This window comes from Lissotriton helveticus, chromosome 3_1, assembly GCF_964261635.1.
Source record: "Lissotriton helveticus chromosome 3_1, aLisHel1.1, whole genome shotgun sequence".
In the NCBI taxonomy this organism is placed as follows: Eukaryota; Metazoa; Chordata; class Amphibia; order Caudata; family Salamandridae; genus Lissotriton; species Lissotriton helveticus.
In genome coordinates, this window is record NC_136061.1 from 1,948,759,533 (window position 1) to 1,948,780,783 (window position 21,251).

The 21,251-nt window shown below is 45.6% G+C and overlaps 1 protein-coding gene across 1 annotated transcript in view; it reads left to right on the plus strand.

Moving 5' to 3' along the window:
- Positions 1-21,251, plus strand: part of MAP2K1 (mitogen-activated protein kinase kinase 1) — a 166,267-nt gene that overhangs the window by 79,488 nt on the left and 65,528 nt on the right. The window contains exons 2-5 of the mRNA XM_078683034.1: positions 4,917-5,127; positions 8,548-8,694; positions 10,627-10,704; positions 10,830-10,881. Coding sequence (XP_078539160.1) covers positions 4,917-5,127; positions 8,548-8,694; positions 10,627-10,704; positions 10,830-10,881 — 488 coding nt within the window. The remainder of the gene's footprint in view (positions 1-4,916; positions 5,128-8,547; positions 8,695-10,626; positions 10,705-10,829; positions 10,882-21,251) is intronic.

Below are 21,251 nucleotides of genomic sequence, written 5' to 3' on the forward strand. Positions count from 1 at the left end.
CTGTAGTCCACTGTCAAACAAATTAAAACACTTGTATCCCTCTGTGTGCCTCTCTCGATCCAGAAGCTCTCTCATGTTTAAAGAACATTCCTAGATGCACACACTAGATTAGTGTGAGGCTGGGTCAAAAACCGGAATACCAGAGTCTTGCAGTTAGGCACTCCGGACAGGGGAACACAAATGTACAATATGCAGGGATATTCCCATTCAAACAGCCTTTGTGACCGATTTAACACAATGCACCATTAGTGCTGCTTCAATGGAACAATTCTCCATCTAATCTGTCTGCAGTCAGCTCCCGTTTGATTGAAATGATGCAACAGTTATCTTCTCATACTGTATATTCCAGGGCAAGAATTGTGTAAGTCTTATTGCCTATTTCCCACACCCTCAATCATGGACACATTCCTTTATACAAGATTACGACAGAATATTCGGGCGGTCACCCCAGACTTCCCGGACGAACCGGAAACCGTGGCTCCATTACACGCTCTTCTACACACTGATACTCTGACACATGTAGTCTCCATGCTGTACAAACACGCGTATGCGGCCTCCAACCCTCCGCCTCTCCGAGCTAGACGTGATTGAGATGAGGACCTCGGTGCCCCTCTCTCGGACGAACAATGGGAGGAATGCTGCTCCCACACGAATGCAGTAACTGGTAATGCTCGCCTCCGTCTGGTACATTTTAAATTCTTGCTCCGACTTTACCATACACCTGCCAAATTGTGCCGTTTCGGTTTACGAGCTGAGGACCGTTGCCTCCGATGCAAGAGAGCTGGAGCTGATTTCATTCACCTAGCTTGGACGTGGCATCGTACTGGGGGGAGGTTTTTAAAGCTATGTCTGATATGGTAGGAGTGGCAATCGCACCCTGCCCCAAAATAGCCCTACTGGGACATTCTTCTTCAGCGCTTAAGACGAACCGGAACTTTTTTGCGCTAGGTTTCTTATTGGCAAAACGCCACCTGGCCTGTAGGTGGGGGCGAGGGCGCGCCCCCAAATTCAAGACTTGGCTATCTACTATGTCTACTTGGCAGGACCAACTTCACAATTACGCTGACCTATTGCCCCACAAAATGCGTCCCAAGGACCTATGGGGCCCCCTCACCGCTTATCTTCTCCGGACTCAAGATGACGACTCAGACGGTCCGGACCAGCAAGTGACACCGGTCCGAACTGAGCCCCCGAACACACCCGGTCGCGAACCTGACCCTCGATGAGTAAACCCTATTGGGCCTCCTTTTTCTCCCCCTCCTCCCCTCCCCCAGACCCCCAGCCTACCCACCACCGCACTGCTAGTGTACAGAGGTACTTAGGGTCTGTCGGGGGGTTCAGGGCACAGCCACAGTAGCAACTTCTAGGATAGCTCCAGATCAGCCCGCTAACACAGAATGTCTGGCAGCTTGCTGGTCGCTCTTCCATCCCTCTCGGGGCACTTACCCACGAGTTCGAGCACAGCATAATACATGGCATAAGCACAAGTAGCACCCTTTTCAGCTAGCAACCGCGTTTCCAGACTACACCCACTCCATCCCCACACCAGTTCCAATCATCCATTGGGCTGCAGAGCACTCTCAATCCGCTTCCAGTCTATTCCAATGTGGAGGACACTCCACCCAATTGCTCCGACCCGTCCACTCTTCTATATCACATACTATGTATGGTGGCCACAGTGGGGGAAGGGACTAGACACATTGGTATTCCTCAGGTTTCAATCTCAGGTTTTGGGGGGGTGGGGGGGGAGAAACACAAAAAGAGACCTCAACAAGATGACGAGTCATGTTACAGCCTTTATCATATTGCAACGCGGCCGGCCCGGATGGGTTGTAGGCACATGCTGTGTTAACTGATTACGCCTCTCCAAATTGTAAATGGCAATATTGACATCGCATGCTGTTGCTGCCGGCCTGCCATACAAGGTTTTAGGCATAAAGCTGTGTATTAACCTTTTGCACCTAATAAAGGTCTTAAAAAAAAAAAAAAAAGTCTTATTGCCTATTTCCAAGAATGTACCTTTTCAATAATTCCACGGCTCATTTTTATTTTACCAGTGCCTACTTCCATTACCTTTGATTTGCTAACATTGATGTTTACTGCCAGGTAAACAACATCTTACGGTTCAGTGACTGGAAGAGGAGGAAAAGAAAGTGGGGTAGAGCAAGGTGTGTGTGTTTAAAGAGTGAGAAAGACACGCCAGGCTTGTTCCATGTTTGTGATGTTGGGTCCTGAGCTGCAATCTGCAAAAACAACAGCACTCCAGGTTTACCCCCATCGTGCCTACCGGTACAGAAATGCCCACGACCTTCGTATGCCGAGTATAATTGCTTCTATTTTGCAAGATTGCAGCACAGTTTGCCAAGGAACACTAGTGCTCAGTCATCAATGTTTATCAGAGCAGGTGCGCTCTTCCTGCATAGAAATAAGGAGCTAGCGCTTGTCTTCAGTGTTAAAAAAAATCCTTCTTGACTTCATACATTATGCTTAATTTTTGTTGGCTTAAAGATCCCCACCAGTGTGCATTTAGCCTCAAACGCACGCTAGGGCACCTTAATATTCCTTCACTTCTTTATAATTGGACGAAATATGGTTAAAAATGTATTGGGGTGTTCTACATTTGTGATTGCGCTCTCCAAGTGGCTGTCTCCAATAACTGGGTTTTCAATTCTTTGTCTCTCAAAATTAACATGAAGGAGAGTTCCTTTCTTAGATATCTGACTGAGAGTCTTCAAGCGGAAATGCATCTTTATGCTTCTGGTAAAGACCCCAGTGAGGTTTCAAGCTCTTCAGATAACCAGTTGGGTATATCAATTTAGAAGTCTTACTGAAAGATTTCAAGTGGAAATGCTTTTTTTATGCCTCTGGTAAAGACCCCAGTGGGATATCAAGCTTTTCAGATAACCAGCTTGGACAGACAATTACACATCTGTGTCCAGCTAGTCAATTGCCTGCTCCGTGATCCCTGGTATTTGTAGACTCCAAGCTCTAACAGTATTCTCTAGCAATTTCATTTTGTGGTCAGTAGCCTGTTGGTGCGTTCGAGTGCCCTAGGCCTTTGTGAAAGGCGTGAATGTATCTGTGTCTGCTTCATTTTATCATGAGTCACCTTTATGGACTTTATCAATGGCAGTCTCACACCTTAGAGGGTATCATGGACTTTTCAAATGTATCCGGTCTTCTGTGGTGTCTCTAGCTTACTTGCCTACTATATTGTGGACTAGCTTAACATTTATTCAATGTATTCACAATTTAATCCTTCTGAATCTTGCACAACAGTGGGTCATTAGCAGTTTCGTTCTACAATCTATCTCAAACGTTGGCACTGCCTACCATAATTCTATACTTACATAAAAGTTGTCTTTCAAACTTCCTTTGCCCAACCAGGGAAGGTTTTCCTAGCTGGTCTATCTCTAGGAAATAAAGCATATTCTATTGTCGATTCACTTTTCCCTAATCTCTCTTTATAGTGGTTTTGTTGTATACCAAACCCCTCCCACTTCCGCCCCATATTTCCTTTTCCACCTAAATGGCATCAGTCATTACTTACCCACATACAAGTTTCGCATTAATATTTTTTGTAGGAAGAATTAATTGAGGTTTGCTTGTTCATTGTCGAAATAAATATAGGTATCCCAACCAGCACAGATGAATATATGTACCAAAACTTGGGTGCACATCTATTATAATTTATAATTACTTGCGTGTATTGGCCCATGTACATTAGAGGAGACTGGTGAATGGTAAGAAGTCACTGCCTTAACACACTACTTCATTGCAAATGTGGTTGACATTTGCTGTTTGGAAAGCCACCTCTTGGAAATGGATTCGCCAGCTCTCCTACATAAAATGTTTATCTCATTGATGTAGCTGCACACACCGCTTATTAAAGGAGTGCACATTAAAAAATCATAAATAAAGAATACAATCAAAGAAATGGGTTTATATCTTAAAAATCCAAAGTATTTACATCCTTGTCTAAAATCTTTAAAGACCGTTTTCATGTTTTGCTTCACGAATGCCTGCATGCTAGTTTGTGATATACTCTTATGTTTTTTCAATCTACATAAGCACAGATGTTTCTTGTAGCACATTTTTGGGTTCAAGAATGGATATTCATTCAGAAATCCCCAGCTTGTGTGTAAATTTGCATTGGAATTCACAAATCAGCCTGTGTACCAGGGTCATCCAAGATGCACACTATGACGAGCTTTGTACTTTGCATGGACCTAAGACCTGCTGCTCACAGCTTCACCACATAAGAAATACCGGAATCGTGATGAAATTGAGCTAAGTCAGATGGCTCTACCTGAGGCTTCTTAAGCAGAAGCCGTATTACTGCTTCTTTCAGTTTTCCGTGAACAAAGCCTGAGTTCACCCAATCTTGTAAAATTTGTGGCAGTTTAGGGACAAAGGATGGTTTATTTACAGTGGACAAAGGGTTTATTTTCTTAATGTGGACCAAGTTTTGCCTCTTTTCTAATTGCTCAAAAACAGGAAATGTCTGTTTGCCGTAATATGTTTCACTTTCTCCGAACATTGCCACTCTCCCGAGTTCCTACATCACGATTGCCTTCAATCACCATAGATAAAAAGACATTTTGTACACGAAGTGTGCAGTCGGGCCACTTAGCTCCTGTGGGGGCTTAGAAGCTATCGTATTAACCTGTGGTTTTATGAACTCTCCAGACATGTTTGGGAATTCTTTCTTTCTGGGGGAGTTTAGCATGGTCTGATTTGGTTTACCAGTACCCTTATCCAGTCATTTGCTACTAATGACAATGATAGTCTTTAAGAATATGTAGGTGTGGAGTTTCCTCCCTTTTAAGTATGTATGTGCTGTACATTCACGTTTAGTTTGAACTAGAACTTTTTATGTAGCCCTAAAAATGTCTCCTTCCTCCTCATTTGCACAGGACTAACTTGGAGGCATTGCAAAAGAAGCTGGAAGAGCTCGAGCTTGATGAACAACAGCGCAAGCGCCTTGAGGCTTTCCTCACCCAGAAGCAGAAAGTTGGCGAGCTCAAGGACGATGACTTTGAAAAGGTGTCAGAGTTGGGAGCCGGCAATGGTGGTGTGGTCTTCAAGGTGTCCCACAAACCTTCGGGACTCATCATGGCACGAAAGGTAAGGAGGACAACAGCCCTACTAAGAGCTGGCCTCACTTCTGAAGAGATCAAGTCTGGTTCAAGAGCTTTAGTAGATGTTGATTGGGGCTTTCCTTTGTAAATTGGTGGGAAGTGATGGTGCTTTTCCTGCTTCCTTCATCTTAGCCTGCCCTGTCTATATAGGGGCTGTCAGATATTATGTATGCGGGTTACCCTATCTCCAGTAGCTATATGTAGGGAGGTCGTGGGGGGGGGAGAATAATTTAGGTATAATAATTGCTTAATGGCACTAGGGACCATCACTTGTGCCTATATTCATAGTGTTTGTCTACTTGATTCAAACAAAGTCAACCCTTTCTGCAACTCCTAGTATGCATCAGGACTGCAATATGAGGCCTCGAAGATGCGGAGCACGTGCTTCATACGGACAGTATGTGCATCAGCTTCCCTCCTGTAGACCTGCCTGTACATGAACAGACTCTGATAGTCTAAGGGATTTTGTCTTCATCTGCTTTTTTTCCTCTTGTGTGGAGGCGTAATGGGGAGAGTGAAATATTAATAGAAAGCTAATCAATGTCAAACCTGGGAGGTGAGCTGTCTTCTTTTGACGGTCCTGCACTGTGTCTGCAAAGCCTGAGGGTAGAATATATTCGCTTCTTTAATTGAGTCTGCACAATTTGCAAATGTACATGTGACAGACAGTATATGAGATACCTTTCATAATCTAAACTGTCCTGTGTTTTAAAGAGGCAATCGGATGAACTGTGGTTACCTTCTTTACTTTTGCCTGCCCATTACATTGAGTAGCTGTGGTTATAGATACCATTTTTAACTGACCGTGATCTATTTGTGGAGAGATAGTTAGCTAGTATGTAAGCTGCCTGTTTCATTTGCCCTGTTGTGTGTGTGTGTGTGTGTGTGTGTGTGTGTGTGTATGGGGCGGTTCAGAGCACAGTAGAGGCTGGTGAGATAAATGGTATGCCTTCTTCAACGGGGCTTCCCATGTCGGTATGAGGACTGAGAAGTTGTGCTTTGTATATAGGAAAAAAACAACAAGTGATGGACTGAATGTGGATCAATGTCACACACTCCCCCAGTCAAAAGATCTGGGCCCAAATCCATCGTTTTTTTGCACTCCACACCACCCTGGGTCAGATAATGGCTTTATGCAAATCAGCTCTGACCCTGTTGCCCCATGGGAACAGTCCAGTCCGAACTACAACAGCCATATCTTTCCCAGACCGGAATCAAGCATCCGAGGACCGGACCGGTTTCGAGGTAACACCTCTCTTCAGCCCGGCTAGCTTGACTCCAAGTGGTGTGGAGTGCCTGGGACCCACGTCTGGGCATCCCCAGCGCACTTAGGGCGGCAATTGCAAAAAACAACAAGTGATGGACTGAATGTGGATCAATGTCACACACTCCCCCAGTCAAAAGATCTGGGCCCAAATCCATCGTTTTTTTGCACTCCACACCACCCTGGGTCAGATAATGGCTTTATGCAAATCATCTCTGACCCTGTTGCCCCATGGGAACAGTCCAGTCCGAACTACAACAGCCATATCTTTCCCAGACCGGAATCAAGCATCCGAGGACCGGACCGGTTTCGAGGTAACACCTCTCTTCAGCCCGGCTAGCTTGACTCCAAGTGGTGTGGAGTGCCTGGGACCCACGCCTGGGCATCCCCAGCGCACTTAGGGCGGCAATTGCAAAAAACAACAAGTGATGGACTGAATGTGGATCAATGTCACACACTCCCCCAGTCAAAAGATCTGGGCCCAAATCCATCGTTTTTTTGCACTCCACACCACCCTGGGTCAGATAATGGCTTTATGCAAATCAGCTCTGACCCTGTTGCCCCATGGGAACAGTCCAGTCCGAACTACAACAGCCATATCTTTCCCAGACCGGAATCAAGCATCCGAGGACCGGACCGGTTTCGAGGTAACACCTCTCTTCAGCCCGGCTAGCTTGACTCCAAGTGGTGTGGAGTGCCTGGGACCCACGTCTGGGCATCCCCAGCGCACTTAGGGCGGCAATTGCAAAAAACAACAAGTGATGGACTGAATGTGGATCAATGTCACACACTCCCCCAGTCAAAAGATCTGGGCCCAAATCCATCGTTTTTTTGCACTCCACACCACCCTGGGTCAGATAATGGCTTTATGCAAATCAGCTCTGACCCTGTTGCCCCATGGGAACAGTCCAGTCCGAACTACAACAGCCATATCTTTCCCAGACCGGAATCAAGCATCCGAGGACCGGACCGGTTTCGAGGTAACACCTCTCTTCAGCCCGGCTAGCTTGACTCCAAGTGGTGTGGAGTGCCTGGGACCCACGTCTGGGCATCCCCAGCGCACTTAGGGCGGCAATTGCAAAAAACAACAAGTGATGGACTGAATGTGGATCAATGTCACACACTCCCCCAGTCAAAAGATCTGGGCCCAAATCCATCGTTTTTTTGCACTCCACACCACCCTGGGTCAGATAATGGCTTTATGCAAATCAGCTCTGACCCTGTTGCCCCATGGGAACAGTCCAGTCCGAACTACAACAGCCATATCTTTCCCAGACCGGAATCAAGCATCCGAGGACCGGACCGGTATAGGAGGCTGCAGATTATTTTATGTAGTTTTCTTAAAATGGAACATTCACTGTTTCCAGCGTTCCATTGGTTCTGTTTGATGCTAGTGCCCCATTAATTGATTGGCCCTAAGGAAGTGTGTCCCCATGTAAGATAAGGGTGTGTAACTGTCGGCCTCAACCTTCGGTTTGCGTCCTGGTGATGGGTTGCTGCAGAGCATGTGTTCACTTGAGGGATAAGATATAATTACCCTGTCTCCTCCAATGTTTATATATTCCTACCCCTAGTTAAATTGTGATGACTGATCCTGAGGTCTTTTTTGGTCTGGTGTGTAATTTTGCACTTTTGTTATATTACTCCATGTGCTCCCTGGTCCCTGATTACTATCTTTTGTTGTTCACACTCACCATGGAAGATCTCCATGAGTGTCTCATCTACAGACATGCCTGTTATCTGTGTGCGGATGTGGATATGGGTAATCCTTGTTGTGCCAGTGGCTTTTTGCTGGGTATGATGTGCAGATTCCTTGATGGTAATCTTTCAGATGTTCAGTGGTGTGGCTTTGGGTGTATTTGGCATTCCTCATGGCCTGCATCAGTGGCCTACAATCACCATTTTGTAAAAGATGTGGACCTTCCCTCACTAATCTGAGTCTGCGTGATTCATTCTCTTCTATTGTCAGAGTTGGTTCTTTGCACAGGGCTGCATAATTGTGATTTACTGTGTCACCCTGATTTCTTTATCATTAATGACAAACTTCTCTTCCCTCTTATATGTACTTTAGTGTTTGTGATCTACCCCTAACTAAGCCAAAGAAAAGTAAATAGCATTTTTTATTTATTTTGTATTATCTAGTTAATTCATCTGGAGATCAAACCAGCAATCCGAAACCAGATCATCCGTGAGCTGCAGGTTCTGCATGAATGTAACTCTCCGTACATTGTGGGTTTCTACGGGGCATTCTACAGTGACGGGGAAATCAGCATCTGCATGGAACACATGGTAGGAGCTCCTCTGCTCTTGGTGCTACTTCTCAGTTGGTGCTGACAGCATATCTCACATCCATTACTCTGCGAGGGCAACGCAGTTTGTCAGTGTACACAAGTAGCAAGCTCGAACCCATTCACAAGCAGAGTGATCTTGTGCATCCGCCTCAGTTGTCCAGTGCCTAACAACCAGTATGCAAACAGCCGGCAATCTCCAAATCTAGCTTTCTTACGAAATACAGCATGACATACCATATATGCACTCTGCACATCAATATATATTGCTGTAAAGTGTATCTCTGCCATGTTCACTTGTAAACTTATATTGTATGCCACAAAAGGGCTCCGCGCTCCTGGTTGGAGGTTTGTTTCACAGTATGCTGACATCCAGTGAAATTTAAAAAATGAAATAATTTGATGAAATCCTTGATTGCGTGAGGCTGGTTGTTGTTGGTTTCCTGATCCCATGTCTTAAGGGTTATTTTAAACCGAATAGCTAGCCTCCTGAAGCCATAGCATACAATGGATGGGCGTTTACATGACCATCATAAGCTGAAGACCTGACATTGGGTGCATAATTCTCATTAGAGCAGCAGGTGCAGTGGCACCAGGGCTCTGAGGCACTTCACTTATGGTTGTCTTTTATTACCCAACTGGGAGCAAAGGTACACATTTCCCTTCCTTGTATATGGCAAAGTTACCCTTTTTACATTCCTGCCTAACATCTTGTAAACATACGAACTGCTGTAAAATATCACTCAACTCTTAGTTGTAGACTATACAACCACATATATTGTGAACAGTCTACTCTGACTCTGGTCAACAAACATCCCAGAATGAGAAAAGTGCCCAGTTTCTGAAAGCACTTCAGTACCATACAACTGGTGATAATGCTCTGTACAAATGCACATAACACTCCTGTGGTACATTAGGTAAGTACAGAGATGGATAAATTAGATTGAAGAAAATGTGTTTGCCTCCTGAAAGCAACCCTGCTAGTTTATGGTCACATTAAGGCTGAAGATCTAGATTTTCATCCTTGAAATATAGCATTGCCCCAGTTGTTATAACATGGTCTTTCCCTGCTCCAGTACATATAAGTATTTGGCACTCTTTTCAAGTTAGGCAAGGACCGAATGGGCATGGAGTCTGCACTTTCTTTAGTTGCATGAGTAGATTTTTGATGAACACTAGGTGGGCAGTATGAGACGGGGGCACTGGCAAGGAGTGTGAGAAGGTTGCATTAATGCTGCTGGCCCTTCCAGGCAATGTTGAAACCTGGCAAAGTTGAGGTCTGGCAGTGCTGTGCAGCTTGGGAATCTTGAACTAGTTGGTAATGAGTGTGACAAGTTGACACTACTTTGGTAGTCTTCTTGCCAAAGTCGATGCCAAATGCTCATTGTACATTCTTTCAGACATTTAGAACAAATCCACTTGTCAGTGTGTATTAAATAAATACATTTAGTGGGCCATTGCCACATGGAACTGTAGATGGAAACTTGATTTTCTGACTGCAATAAAACTCCACACTATTTTATTTAAAACCTTTTAAAAACAAGTGTGTCAATAGTAAAAGGCATTTCTTTTCCTTCTGACAAGTGTATAGAAGAGTTTTCCTGCAAACGCTATAGAAATATTTTCACTTAGACTAACCCTTAGATGTGAAAGCTTACAAGTAAGAATAACAAAAAAGTGCCACAGATCTTCTATTTTAAAACAATATACACAAAAGGAACCCAGAGAACATGGCTTATCATTGCAAGGTGAATTGAAAAGACAGCTATCTCCCGCTCACTTCAAGGTCTGAACTTCTTATCAGGATCTAAGGAAATTTGTGGTTTGTCGGAGTGAGACAACCACAGTCAACCTATCACTTCTGACCAATCAGTTGACCAGTTTTCCTCACACCTATAGTTATAATGTGATGCAATATTTGGTTTATTTCCAGGATGGTGGATCCTTAGATCAGGTGTTGAAGAAAGCTGGGAAGATCCCGGAGCAGATTTTGGGGAAAGTCAGCATTGCGGTGAGTAATGGGCTATCGCTTCCTCTACCTCCAAGAAGCCACTGAACAAGCATCAAGTTGAGCATGGCCAGTCATGGGCACCTACAAACTGCCCAGACCAATAGTGTTTTTTGTTTTTTTTGTAGGTTATCAAAGGCCTGACCTACTTGCGGGAGAAGCACAAGATCATGCATCGAGGTGAGCAATACTCTGGCATGTGTCTGTAATTGTGGAATAATAATCAAAGCTATAGCTGAGTTAACTTAGAGATAGTGAAGTGGCCTCAGAGCCTGCTGAAATTTCTATGTTCAACTCTGAGAAAACCCATTTTGAGATATAGGAGCCTTTCATTGTTCCGATGAGTTTTTCAATAACAACATCTATACTCAAAAGGCAGAGAGAGTTCATTTTATAATAATGTTATAGAAATCGCACAAAAAATGTTGTTCACAGGCTTTGCACCAAGATTGCAATTTAACAATGGGCTTCTCTCCCAACCAATGGGATTACTCTGTGCTATAGGAACTGCTCTTTTGCCCATCTGTGAATGCAAATCTTAAATATTTCTTTAATCCAGTTTCAGGCTTTGCATTAGGATATGGCAGTTGCTTTTCACGGGTGTGTGTGTGTATGTATATATATGGGTGTGTATATATATATATATATATATATGATGACACCAGACGCGGAGGTTGAGACGGTAGGAGACAGGAGGGAGCAGTCTGTTCTGTGGCGGCAGAGAGGGGAGTCCACTCCATACCATCACAGCATTTTTTCCTATCCCCACGCAACCATTACCAGAGATGGACATATGCAATGCATTCTGGGACTGGTAGTCGCGGTAGATGATGCGACCTACCAATGGACATTTGCGATTGGTATTTGGACCGAAGGGGCGGAGCAATGCAGGACAAATGAGGTGGGGCGTGGTATTTGAATCAGGGAAATGTGCCACCACCTGTAACAATTCACTCGCGGCGCTGAAGAAGGCTGATTTTTAAGCCGAAATGCATTCGCTTGTAAGCGGGTGACAAGGAAGCCTCCTATCTGTTGTTGTGGAATAAATGCTGTTTCCACAGGTTCTCCGTTGTTGGTCTCTGCACTCTCACCGTTGGAGGGGGTGTTGGAATGAATATATATATATATATATATATATGTATATATATGTGTATATATATGTATATATAATTATGTATATATATATATATATGTGTATATATATATATATATATATATATGTATGTATATTTGACAATAGAATGTGGTATGTATTTTTTAGCATAGTTTTTCTAATGGATGTGAACAACGTTTTTGGTTCTTTTGAGTTGGTGCTTGTATTCCACTCAAGTACAAGTCCATGTTTGTAAATATATTTTTCTGATTCTGAGATGAACAAATACTTGGTATTCACTCTGCCAAAAATAAAAATGCATCAGGAATCGAAATTTGCCTAGCTTAGTAACGGTAAGTTTCAATGCTTTTCTTACTTCGCTTTTATTTCTATGTAAAAAACACAGCAGCCAGAAAAGCAATAAAGATGACTTTTTCTTCCAAACAAAGAGAAAAACGTCATTTGTTCACATAAAAAAACAAGTAACTCAAATCCATAAACATAAACTCACATAAGTCCAAGGGATACTACAGCAACTGAGTCCTTCCACTCTGTCCATGACTCCTAGAAAGCTCTATTATCTTGTGAAACCCTCCTCTTTCTTCGCGCAAGTCACGCCTTAATGTTATTGGTCCTGCTTGGCTATGTAGAGAAAGAAAGTGTAGCAAACTCCAAGGGCATCGATAATCCCTAGATCAGAATCTGAACATAGTGATAGACCCTCCACAACATTCAAATAAACGTGTGCTGAAACAGTGAGTTTATACAAAAATTCTTCAATCTTTTTATTTTGATTATAGTATATTTTCTTGTTATTTTTGTCTTTTGTTTATATTTCATTTACTTGTTCATTTCATTTTTCACATTTAAAAGACATTTATATATAATACATAATGTTCAAACAAAGGCAAAAAATTGATTATTTACAACTAAAGACATACAAAAACAATAAGTGAAAAGAGAAAAATTACATATCCACAATTTCAAAAAACAAATAAACCCAGTGATATACGAGATATTCAGTCGTTGAAATAATTGATGAAGGCAATGCGGTTGAATAGAACTACGCGCGTTTCGGCCCAAGGCCTTCGTCAGGTGACCGTCATTCGTACATTTTATATAAAATAGAAAGAGTGATATAACATAATTGTCAAGGTGTCGAATCAATAAGCGAGAGACTTTGCTTCCTATGGCGACAGCCTTTATTTCATTTTTATATCAAGTCTGATATGCTGATTTATTCCTGCAAGATGACTTTCAGCGCACTTAGTCACGTGTTGATTTTAATACATCAGGTCATTTGTTGATAAAAGTGTGTCTTTTGGGTCTTTATTCCAGTAGCCTGACTTAGATATCCAAAGATTATTATTTGAAAACTTTCAAGGCAGCATCCTATTTTTCTAATCGTATTCCAGCAGACACTGTCAGATGTCGTAATCAGTTTCTTAGTAATGGATAATCACTTAACGCAGTGACGCCGATACATATGCTGAATATTTTAATGTTTGAACACTTGGCGTATTGATGTTGGATGAATCCGCCAGATATTGGTTCACGTGGGGCAGGCTTCCCATAACCTTCGTCTTTGGACTCTCATGCGCTCGAACGGGGGTTCTGATCGGTCGGTGCTTCTGTCCTGCTTGGCTCCATCATGTCCTGCAAAATAAGTGAACCTTGTGAGCTTATTCCAGATCGCAATCTCTAAGAAATTCAGCACCAACATCGCTGAATAAACTTTTACTATAGGGTAACAAGTTCTCTACCAGGAAACTTTAAACCAGTTTACTTACTTAAGTATGGGTCGGTTTTCACCATCAGTGCCACGGGAGGGATAATACTCGCCTCCGTGTCCTTAATAGAATTGAAACTTATGTTACTAAGCTAGGCAAATTTCGATTCTATGTCGGGACCAGAGGCTCCGATTATGCTAGTTTAAAGCTTACTTACCACCAACTGAGCAACATCCAGCAGCGGTTTAAAGTAAAACCTCTTAAAGGTGGAATCGGAAGACCAATCAGCTGCACGCATAAGGTCCTCCAATTGAGCTCCTAGAGAGAAAGCCTTCGAGGCCATCGCGCCTCTAGCCAAATGTGCTCCAAACAGTTTCGTATCAATACTCGCCTCTTGCATGACCCGTCTCACCCACCGGGCAATAGTGGGGGAAGAGACAGCATTATGTGGTTTCGGTAAGGCAATAAGGAGTTGCCGTTCGCCCGGGGGGCGAAATTCAAAAGTCATTTCCTCATAGGATTTTAGACAGTTCATCACACACAGTTTGGGCACATCCATAAAGGCCGGATAAGAAATTGCCCTGGAATCTGACGTGGTACGGCGACCCAGTGTGAACGTAACCCCTCCTGGGGAGAAAACCCTCGCAGTAATGTCCAAAGCCCGGATGTCAGAAACCCTGCAACAGGAAGCTAAGCACAAAAGCATAGCCAGTTTAGCTGAAAGTTCCTTCAGGGAAAGATATCTATTAGGCTGCCAGGATAAGAAGAGGTTTAGGACCAAATTGACATCCCACAGAACCGAATAACGAGGCTCTGGGGGCAATGACAAACGGACCCCCGCAAGAGCCTACAGACGAACGGATGTTCCCCAATCGGGGCACCGTTCACAGGACAATGAGCTGCAGAGATCGCCGATCTTATTGTATAAATAGATCGGTAAGCGAGGCCATCCGTAGCCAGCTCCACCAGGAAATTCAACACAGGAACGACGCCTGCGACCACGGGATCCAGATCCCGTCGAAGACACCAACGCATCCATTTAGTCCATGCGGGCCAGTAGCGTTTAGATGTACTATCTACCCAGGCCTTTGACAAGAGATTTTGAGCCGATCCCGAAAGGCCCGCGGGCGACCAACGTCTCCTGAAAGCCTCCATACCATGAGGCGGAGAGAGCCTTGCACAATGAGATGATGACCCTCCCCGTCCGGATTCAGCAGAAGATGAGGAAGCAGGGGGAGTAGGATTGGAAAATCCCAAGAAAGTTCCAGAAGAACTGGAAACCAGACTTGTGACCTCCAACATGGCGTCACCACCACCACATCCGCCTTCAGGAGCCGGATCCAGGCTACCGTTCTTACCACCATCGCAAACGGTGGGAAGGCATAACCCCTCTCCTGACTCCAGTCCTGGAGAAACACGTCAGTGGCCTCTGCCAGAGGATCTGGACTCCAGCTTAAGAAGCACGGGAGCTGGTGATCCAGATGGGACGCAAAAAGGTCCACGGAGAACGGATCCCAGAGGTCTTTCAGCCATTTGAAGACCAGAGCATCCAGCTTCCACAGACTGGAATCCCTCAGATGTCTAGAGTGCCAATCCGCCACTTGATTGGCTTGCCCAGGGTGATACTCTGCCGTCACCGGGACTTGGTGTGCCAAGCAATCTTCCCAAAACACTTTTGCGAGGTCTGCCAAGGCACAGGAACGGGGGGCCCCCAACTGATTGACATAACGGACCGCTGATACGTTTTCCATTTTCAACAGCACACACAAGCTTGCTTGTTGCCTGGTCCAACAACGGATGGCGAACGATCCCGCCAGAAGTTCCAAGCAATTGATATGCAACTTCCGCTCGTCCAACGACCAAACGCCGCCTGTGGTGATTTCTCCGCAACAGGCACCCCAACCGAACCTGCTTACGTCCGATTCTATTACCAGGTCCGGGGTTGATCCGAAGATTGCCTGACCATTCCAGGCCTCCATGTGCGTCAACCACCATGACATCTCTTCCCTTGCGTTCTCTGACAGGGGAACTGCCTGATCGTACGATAGCCCCTTCCTGAGGTGATGCGCCTTTTAAGCGCTGTAAAGCCCGATAATGAAGAGGGCCTGGGAAGATTGCCTGGATGGAAGAGGAAAGAAGACCTACCACCTGAGCGATCTGACGGAGTGAAGTCTGGGGTTTGGAGATGGTTTGCCTCAAGGTGTTGCGGATCTTGGCCAGTAGGTAGACTCAATGAAGAATTCACGGAATCCATGACGAAACCGAGAAAGACCAGACTTTGAGTCGGGCAGGGATTGATTTGTCCTTGTTGATGACGAACCCCAAACTCTCCAAAAGAGATACCGTCTGTTGCAACTGAGACACCAACTTCTGAGGACACTGCGCCATGAGAAGTATGTCGTCAAGGTACACGATCATCCGTACTCCTTGACCCCTCAAAAACTCTACCACCGGGTGCAGCACCTTCGTGAAACACCACAGTGCCGAAGAAAGGATGAATGGAAGGGCGATTAATTCGTAAACCTGGCCCCGCCAAAGGAACTGGAGGAACCGTCGATGGGGAGGATGGACGGGGACCACCAGGTACGCATCTTTGAGGTCCAACCTTACCATCAATCTTGTGGCAAGAGTACATCCTGCAGAAGATTGGTTCCTTTCATCTTGAAATGCCGGTAAACCAACCACCCATTGAACTCCTTGAGATTGATCTCCGGCCGCTGTCCCCGCCCGTCTTTTCCACCAAAAAGACGTTGCTGAGGAAACCGTTGGGGTGCAGAATTGATCGACAGATGGCCCCTTTCTTGAGTAGAGCAGACACCTCCTTGTCGATCAGCTGAGCATCGGATACGGAAAAGGAAATGGGATTTGGGCGTTCGGCCTGCCGTGGCTGGTCGTAAAACTCTATATGAAACCCCTTTACGGTCTGCAAGACCCAAGCATCTGCCGTGAGAAGCGACCAAGCGTCCGGAAAAGCCGCTAAACCACCCCCAATACGCACTTGCCCCGCCGGGATGACATTCACCTCTTGACTGACCACCGCCGGTGTTGTTCTTGAAGCCGCTGCGGCCTCGGAAGCGTTGCCTTCTGGTAGGGTAGAAGTCGTTGTAATTCGCCGAGGTGTTGTACTGCCCTCGCCCGGAGCCTTGTCCCTTATTACCGGTCTGTTGACCGCAGCGGCTGGTTACGCGGCCCCCACCGTGACCGGCCCTTTGGTAGAAACGAGTCTGGAAAACTCTTTTCATATTAGACTGGGCCTTGTCTAATGACGTAAAGGTGGCAACAAATTTTCCCAATTCTTTTACAAAGGGGTCCCTAAATCGACCCCCTTGGCCCTCAGCGCCTGCTTCAGAGGATGCTATGTCACCCAATTTTGAGTCGAGTTTAATCAGTAAGGAGCGCCGGTGTTCTGTAGACAGGGCCAAGTTGGCATTCCCCATAAAAGCTATTGCCCTCTGCGCCCAATTGGACAGAACGTCGGGGAGATGGTAGAACCCGTCACTTTTGCCCCCCCCCCCCCACCCCCACCCATGTCCAAGATCTTTGTCATTGGGCCTATGGCGTCCAAGAGCTTATCTTGGCAGGAGCGCCAGGAACGATCTATTCCCTTGCGGGGATCTTTTATATACTTTGCAAGGAAAGTAGCTATTTTCGAGTCCAGTTCTGGGGTGAGGGCCACCTTCCCCTCTAACGTGGGGTGCGGACACTCCGCCCTGAGGCATTCCCGTGCCTTTTTCTTGTCCCCAGGTGCCCAGGCTGCGGAGCGTGGATGAATAATTTCATCCGGATCCAGCATACCTGAGGCAATGTGTCCGCAGAAGCGGTTGGACGCCAAGAACGCGAAGACCCTTTGTCTTCGTCGGTGTCCGTAGGGGAACCTCCATCCTGAGACGGGGAAGGAGGAGCCGTAGACACTGCGGGCTCTGGTGGTGGGGGAGGCGCAGAAGGAGGTGGCATGGACTTAGCCAAGAAGGCGCTCTTCAAGCGCTCGAAGGCGTCCTTGTCCTCCCCTGTGCCTCCCTCTCCCCACATACCTTCTTGGGTGGCGGGGCACCCTCCACCCATGCAGGGACTGGTGCGGGGGGAGTTACACCCATGTGGGGCTGGGCCAACTTGGCGCATTCCGCCACAATGCGATTGGAAAGGCGCTCTTCCTTAGGGGCTACTACTTCATTCACACATCTGAGGATGGAGCTATCTACTGCCACAAAAAAATAGTCGTCCAGAGGTAGGTACTGTGTAGCCTCCTCCTCCTCGTAGTAGCTCCCCTGCTCCATTATTCCCAGGGTACTTAACAGCTGAGGGGGGTAACGCTCCCACTATAAGGCAGGCAAGACTAAACAAAGTTGTAGAAAACGCTAATGCAGCACCTCTTTGAAACTTTGCGGGGATCGACAGAGCCCAAGTCCAGTTTTGGGCAGGTCTGAGAACTGCAGGATTTTGGTGCTGCCAAACCGCGGTGGGTGGTACACACACCCCGAGCGCGCAGGCCATCAGAAGACTGACACGGTCAAACCGCCACCCAGCGACCTCAAAACAAGTGCACTAGTGCACTATTCTTCCCGTAGGCGATTTACGGAGGGAAACTCCGGTGATACAGACCCCGGCGGGCGTGCAATGATTAAATTCTTGGGTAATACGGACACCGAAGGGCGTTCTAGTGTGGCGGCAGGGGACAGGCTCCGGTGGACGCGGCTCCCTCAGCGCGGCTCCACTTTGAAGTAAAGCCGCGCTGCGGGACCAACGAGACGCATGGGCTCCCCCTTGCGGGCAACAGACCCTGCCGCAAGCGGGCCGGCCGCGTAAGGAGCGAGGAACACTCCTGCAACCTTGACAGGGGAATCTGAAAGAAAAAGCACCGTCTGCAAGAAAAACGATCTCCTCAATAGCGGTACAATGCCCTTTACCACAACAAATTATCACCAAATCACTAGTAACGTGAGAGACAAGAAAAAAGGCACTTAACTGGCTGCACAGCAGCGAAAAAAGAGGAGGGTTTCACAAGATGGTAGAGCTTTCTAGGAGTCATGGACAGTGTGGAAGGACTCATTTGCTGTAGCATCCCTTGGACTTATGGGAGTTGATGTTTATGGATTGGAGTTACTCATTTTTTTATGTGAACAAAAGACGTTTTTATCTTTGGTTGGAAGAAAAAGTCATCTTTATTGCTTTTCTGGCTGCTCTATTTCTTTACATAGAAATAAAAGTGAAGGAAGAAAAGCATAATCGAAGCCTCCGGTCCTGACATAGAATTAATCTGCTTCTCTTGACCTTCCTCAGACCCATGTGAATCTCTCGCCATCAGTGGCATGAAAGGTTTACACCAATTAACTGAAAAATAATCCTGATGTTTCACTGATCTAAGTGATTGTGAAGTTCTCTTAGCCTGAATAATGCATGTCTCATAACTCTTTGTAACGCCCTCTTTCCTGTCCCTCGAGGTCATTCTTGTACATGATAACCCTATTAATCAGGGAGAGTCAGTACTTGTTATTGACTAAATGCTATTTAATTAAAGTACATTTGCTTCAAAGTAAGCTTCACCTGCATATTATTTTCTCCGGAAGATACCGAGCAGCTGAGCTCCTTCACTTCACTGTTTAACTCTATGCTTTGACAGCACAGTATTAGAAGCATTTGCAATGCAATAGGTGTCGCAGTTGTTAGAGTTTGAGCCATTGGCATTGTAATTACCAATGCCTTTTATTTACATTTTATAAACTAACACATAAATAAAAGGCATTGCCATTTACAATGGCAATGGCTGCAACTCTAACAACTGCGAGACCTATTACATTGCAAATTAACTATGTGTTAATACTGCAGGACACCAGGTAGCCCGGTTTCATTTTAAGTAATAAAAAGCGCAGGACAGTCTGCAAATACTACGTATAAAATAAAAAGACATAAAACACCCACTTAGGAATGTCAAGTAGTTTTCCAACAGATTAGAAGTAACAATCTTCAAAGCACTGGAGGTAAGGAGGTAGAAGCTCGGGCATGCATGTCTGCAGTAATCTCATTCTTAAAATTCTGACAAGGAGGGCAGAATGTACTCCGATTTGACTGTTGATCACTAACCACTGGAGACTCATGTTTCGCTTTTCCTGAGCTAAATCTTTGGATGACAACTTGCCTGTATGAGGCGTCTTAAAAAGGTAGTATCAAAATAAAGGGTGTGTTGAAGACCAAGATCCTAAGAAAGGGAAACCTAGGAGATTTCGGTCTACTATTCACCAGAATTAACACGTTGGATGCCACATCAACTCGTTTGAGACAAGAAAGAATTTCAATGTATGGTTCGAAGAAAGTTTTTCTATCAGCCTCCAAATCTTAATCGTATTTAAAACACCAATTTCATTATCGTGCTACTGAGAAGAATCCTACTACTTTTTCATGTGTCACACCTAATTGAACTGACCAGGGTTTTGGGGGCTATTGAGCGAGCACTACAATAATATTTGAAAGCACCAACAAGAAAGCGATCACAAAGCTTCAACATCCACAAATCCAAACGGTCAGCCTCTGCTTTAGGGTGATGAAATCGAAACATGGGTTTTCGGCCTTTAAAGTACATCAGTGACTCCCAGTAGTGGGAATAACGCACTTCAAGCTAATTTGCATAGCGCCCCAGGTCTCCAAATACTTACTGTAATATATCGTTAATCGCAACCTAGGCACTAGCAAGTGAACTAGTCTGTCTGTAAACTCCTGAATGTACTGTGCCTAGATTTAATAAGCCTACTCAATGCTACCATTTTTCAAGGTTTCCCATGCACACTCCGCTACGCTTCTGGGAGCTAGCTACCCTCTCCACAAACGAACACATGTATCTGTGAACCGAGTAACTACAGATGAAGAAGCCAAAAAAACACCTGCACGCCTCCACTGAGGAAAGAGTCAAGGCGAAATAATAACTTCCTGACTCCCCTTAACAGTACTACCAAGTATCTACTGTCGTAAGATGGGTATGAAGACGAAATAAATAATAAAGGTGGCGGAAGGATTCGGAAAGATGGAAAGAACATATATGTTAGAGAACACGTCGGGTGAAAACAACGATAAAATAAGGAAGGCGTGGCATACGTTTTCAAAGACGTGGAACGTAGGGAGTCCAATGACGAGGTTAATTGGTGTTTAAAGGTGCACAGAAGGCATACGGAGTTGTCATACCCTTGCCACTAAGGCACACTGACTGCGCCCTGCCACTTGGGTGATTGTAGGAGCGGCACGTCACTGTACACGAGAAAAGCACTCACCTTACTTAAGCTTTCCACACTTAACTACGCACACTGGGACTGCTTCTTGTATTTGAGACACGAGGTCCGCCTCTCACTGATTACAGTACGTCTGTCTCGTAGCGCCATCTTGCATGCTATGCAGTGGCGCATCCCACGTGTGGTGACGTGCTCTGCTTAGCACAGCGCGTCCCATCAACAACTACCTGCAGCCAGCCTGTTTATCAGTGCCGCGCGCCTCATGAACAGCGCCGCGCGCCCCTCTGCAGACTCCCCCTGCAAAAGGAACTGTTCACGAGGCGCGCGACGCAATCCGATTCTTTCGCCCAAGCATCCCAATGCAGAAGCTCACGCGCGCTACATAATCCTATGGAAAAATGCTGCGCGTGGCCAGCTCCTGTCGCCCCTCATTTTTCCCCTGAGCCGACAGCTATAGTGCTCTCAGCGAGAGCGCGCTTTCGCGCGCTTTTCGCAGCGAGCCCTAAAAAAAGA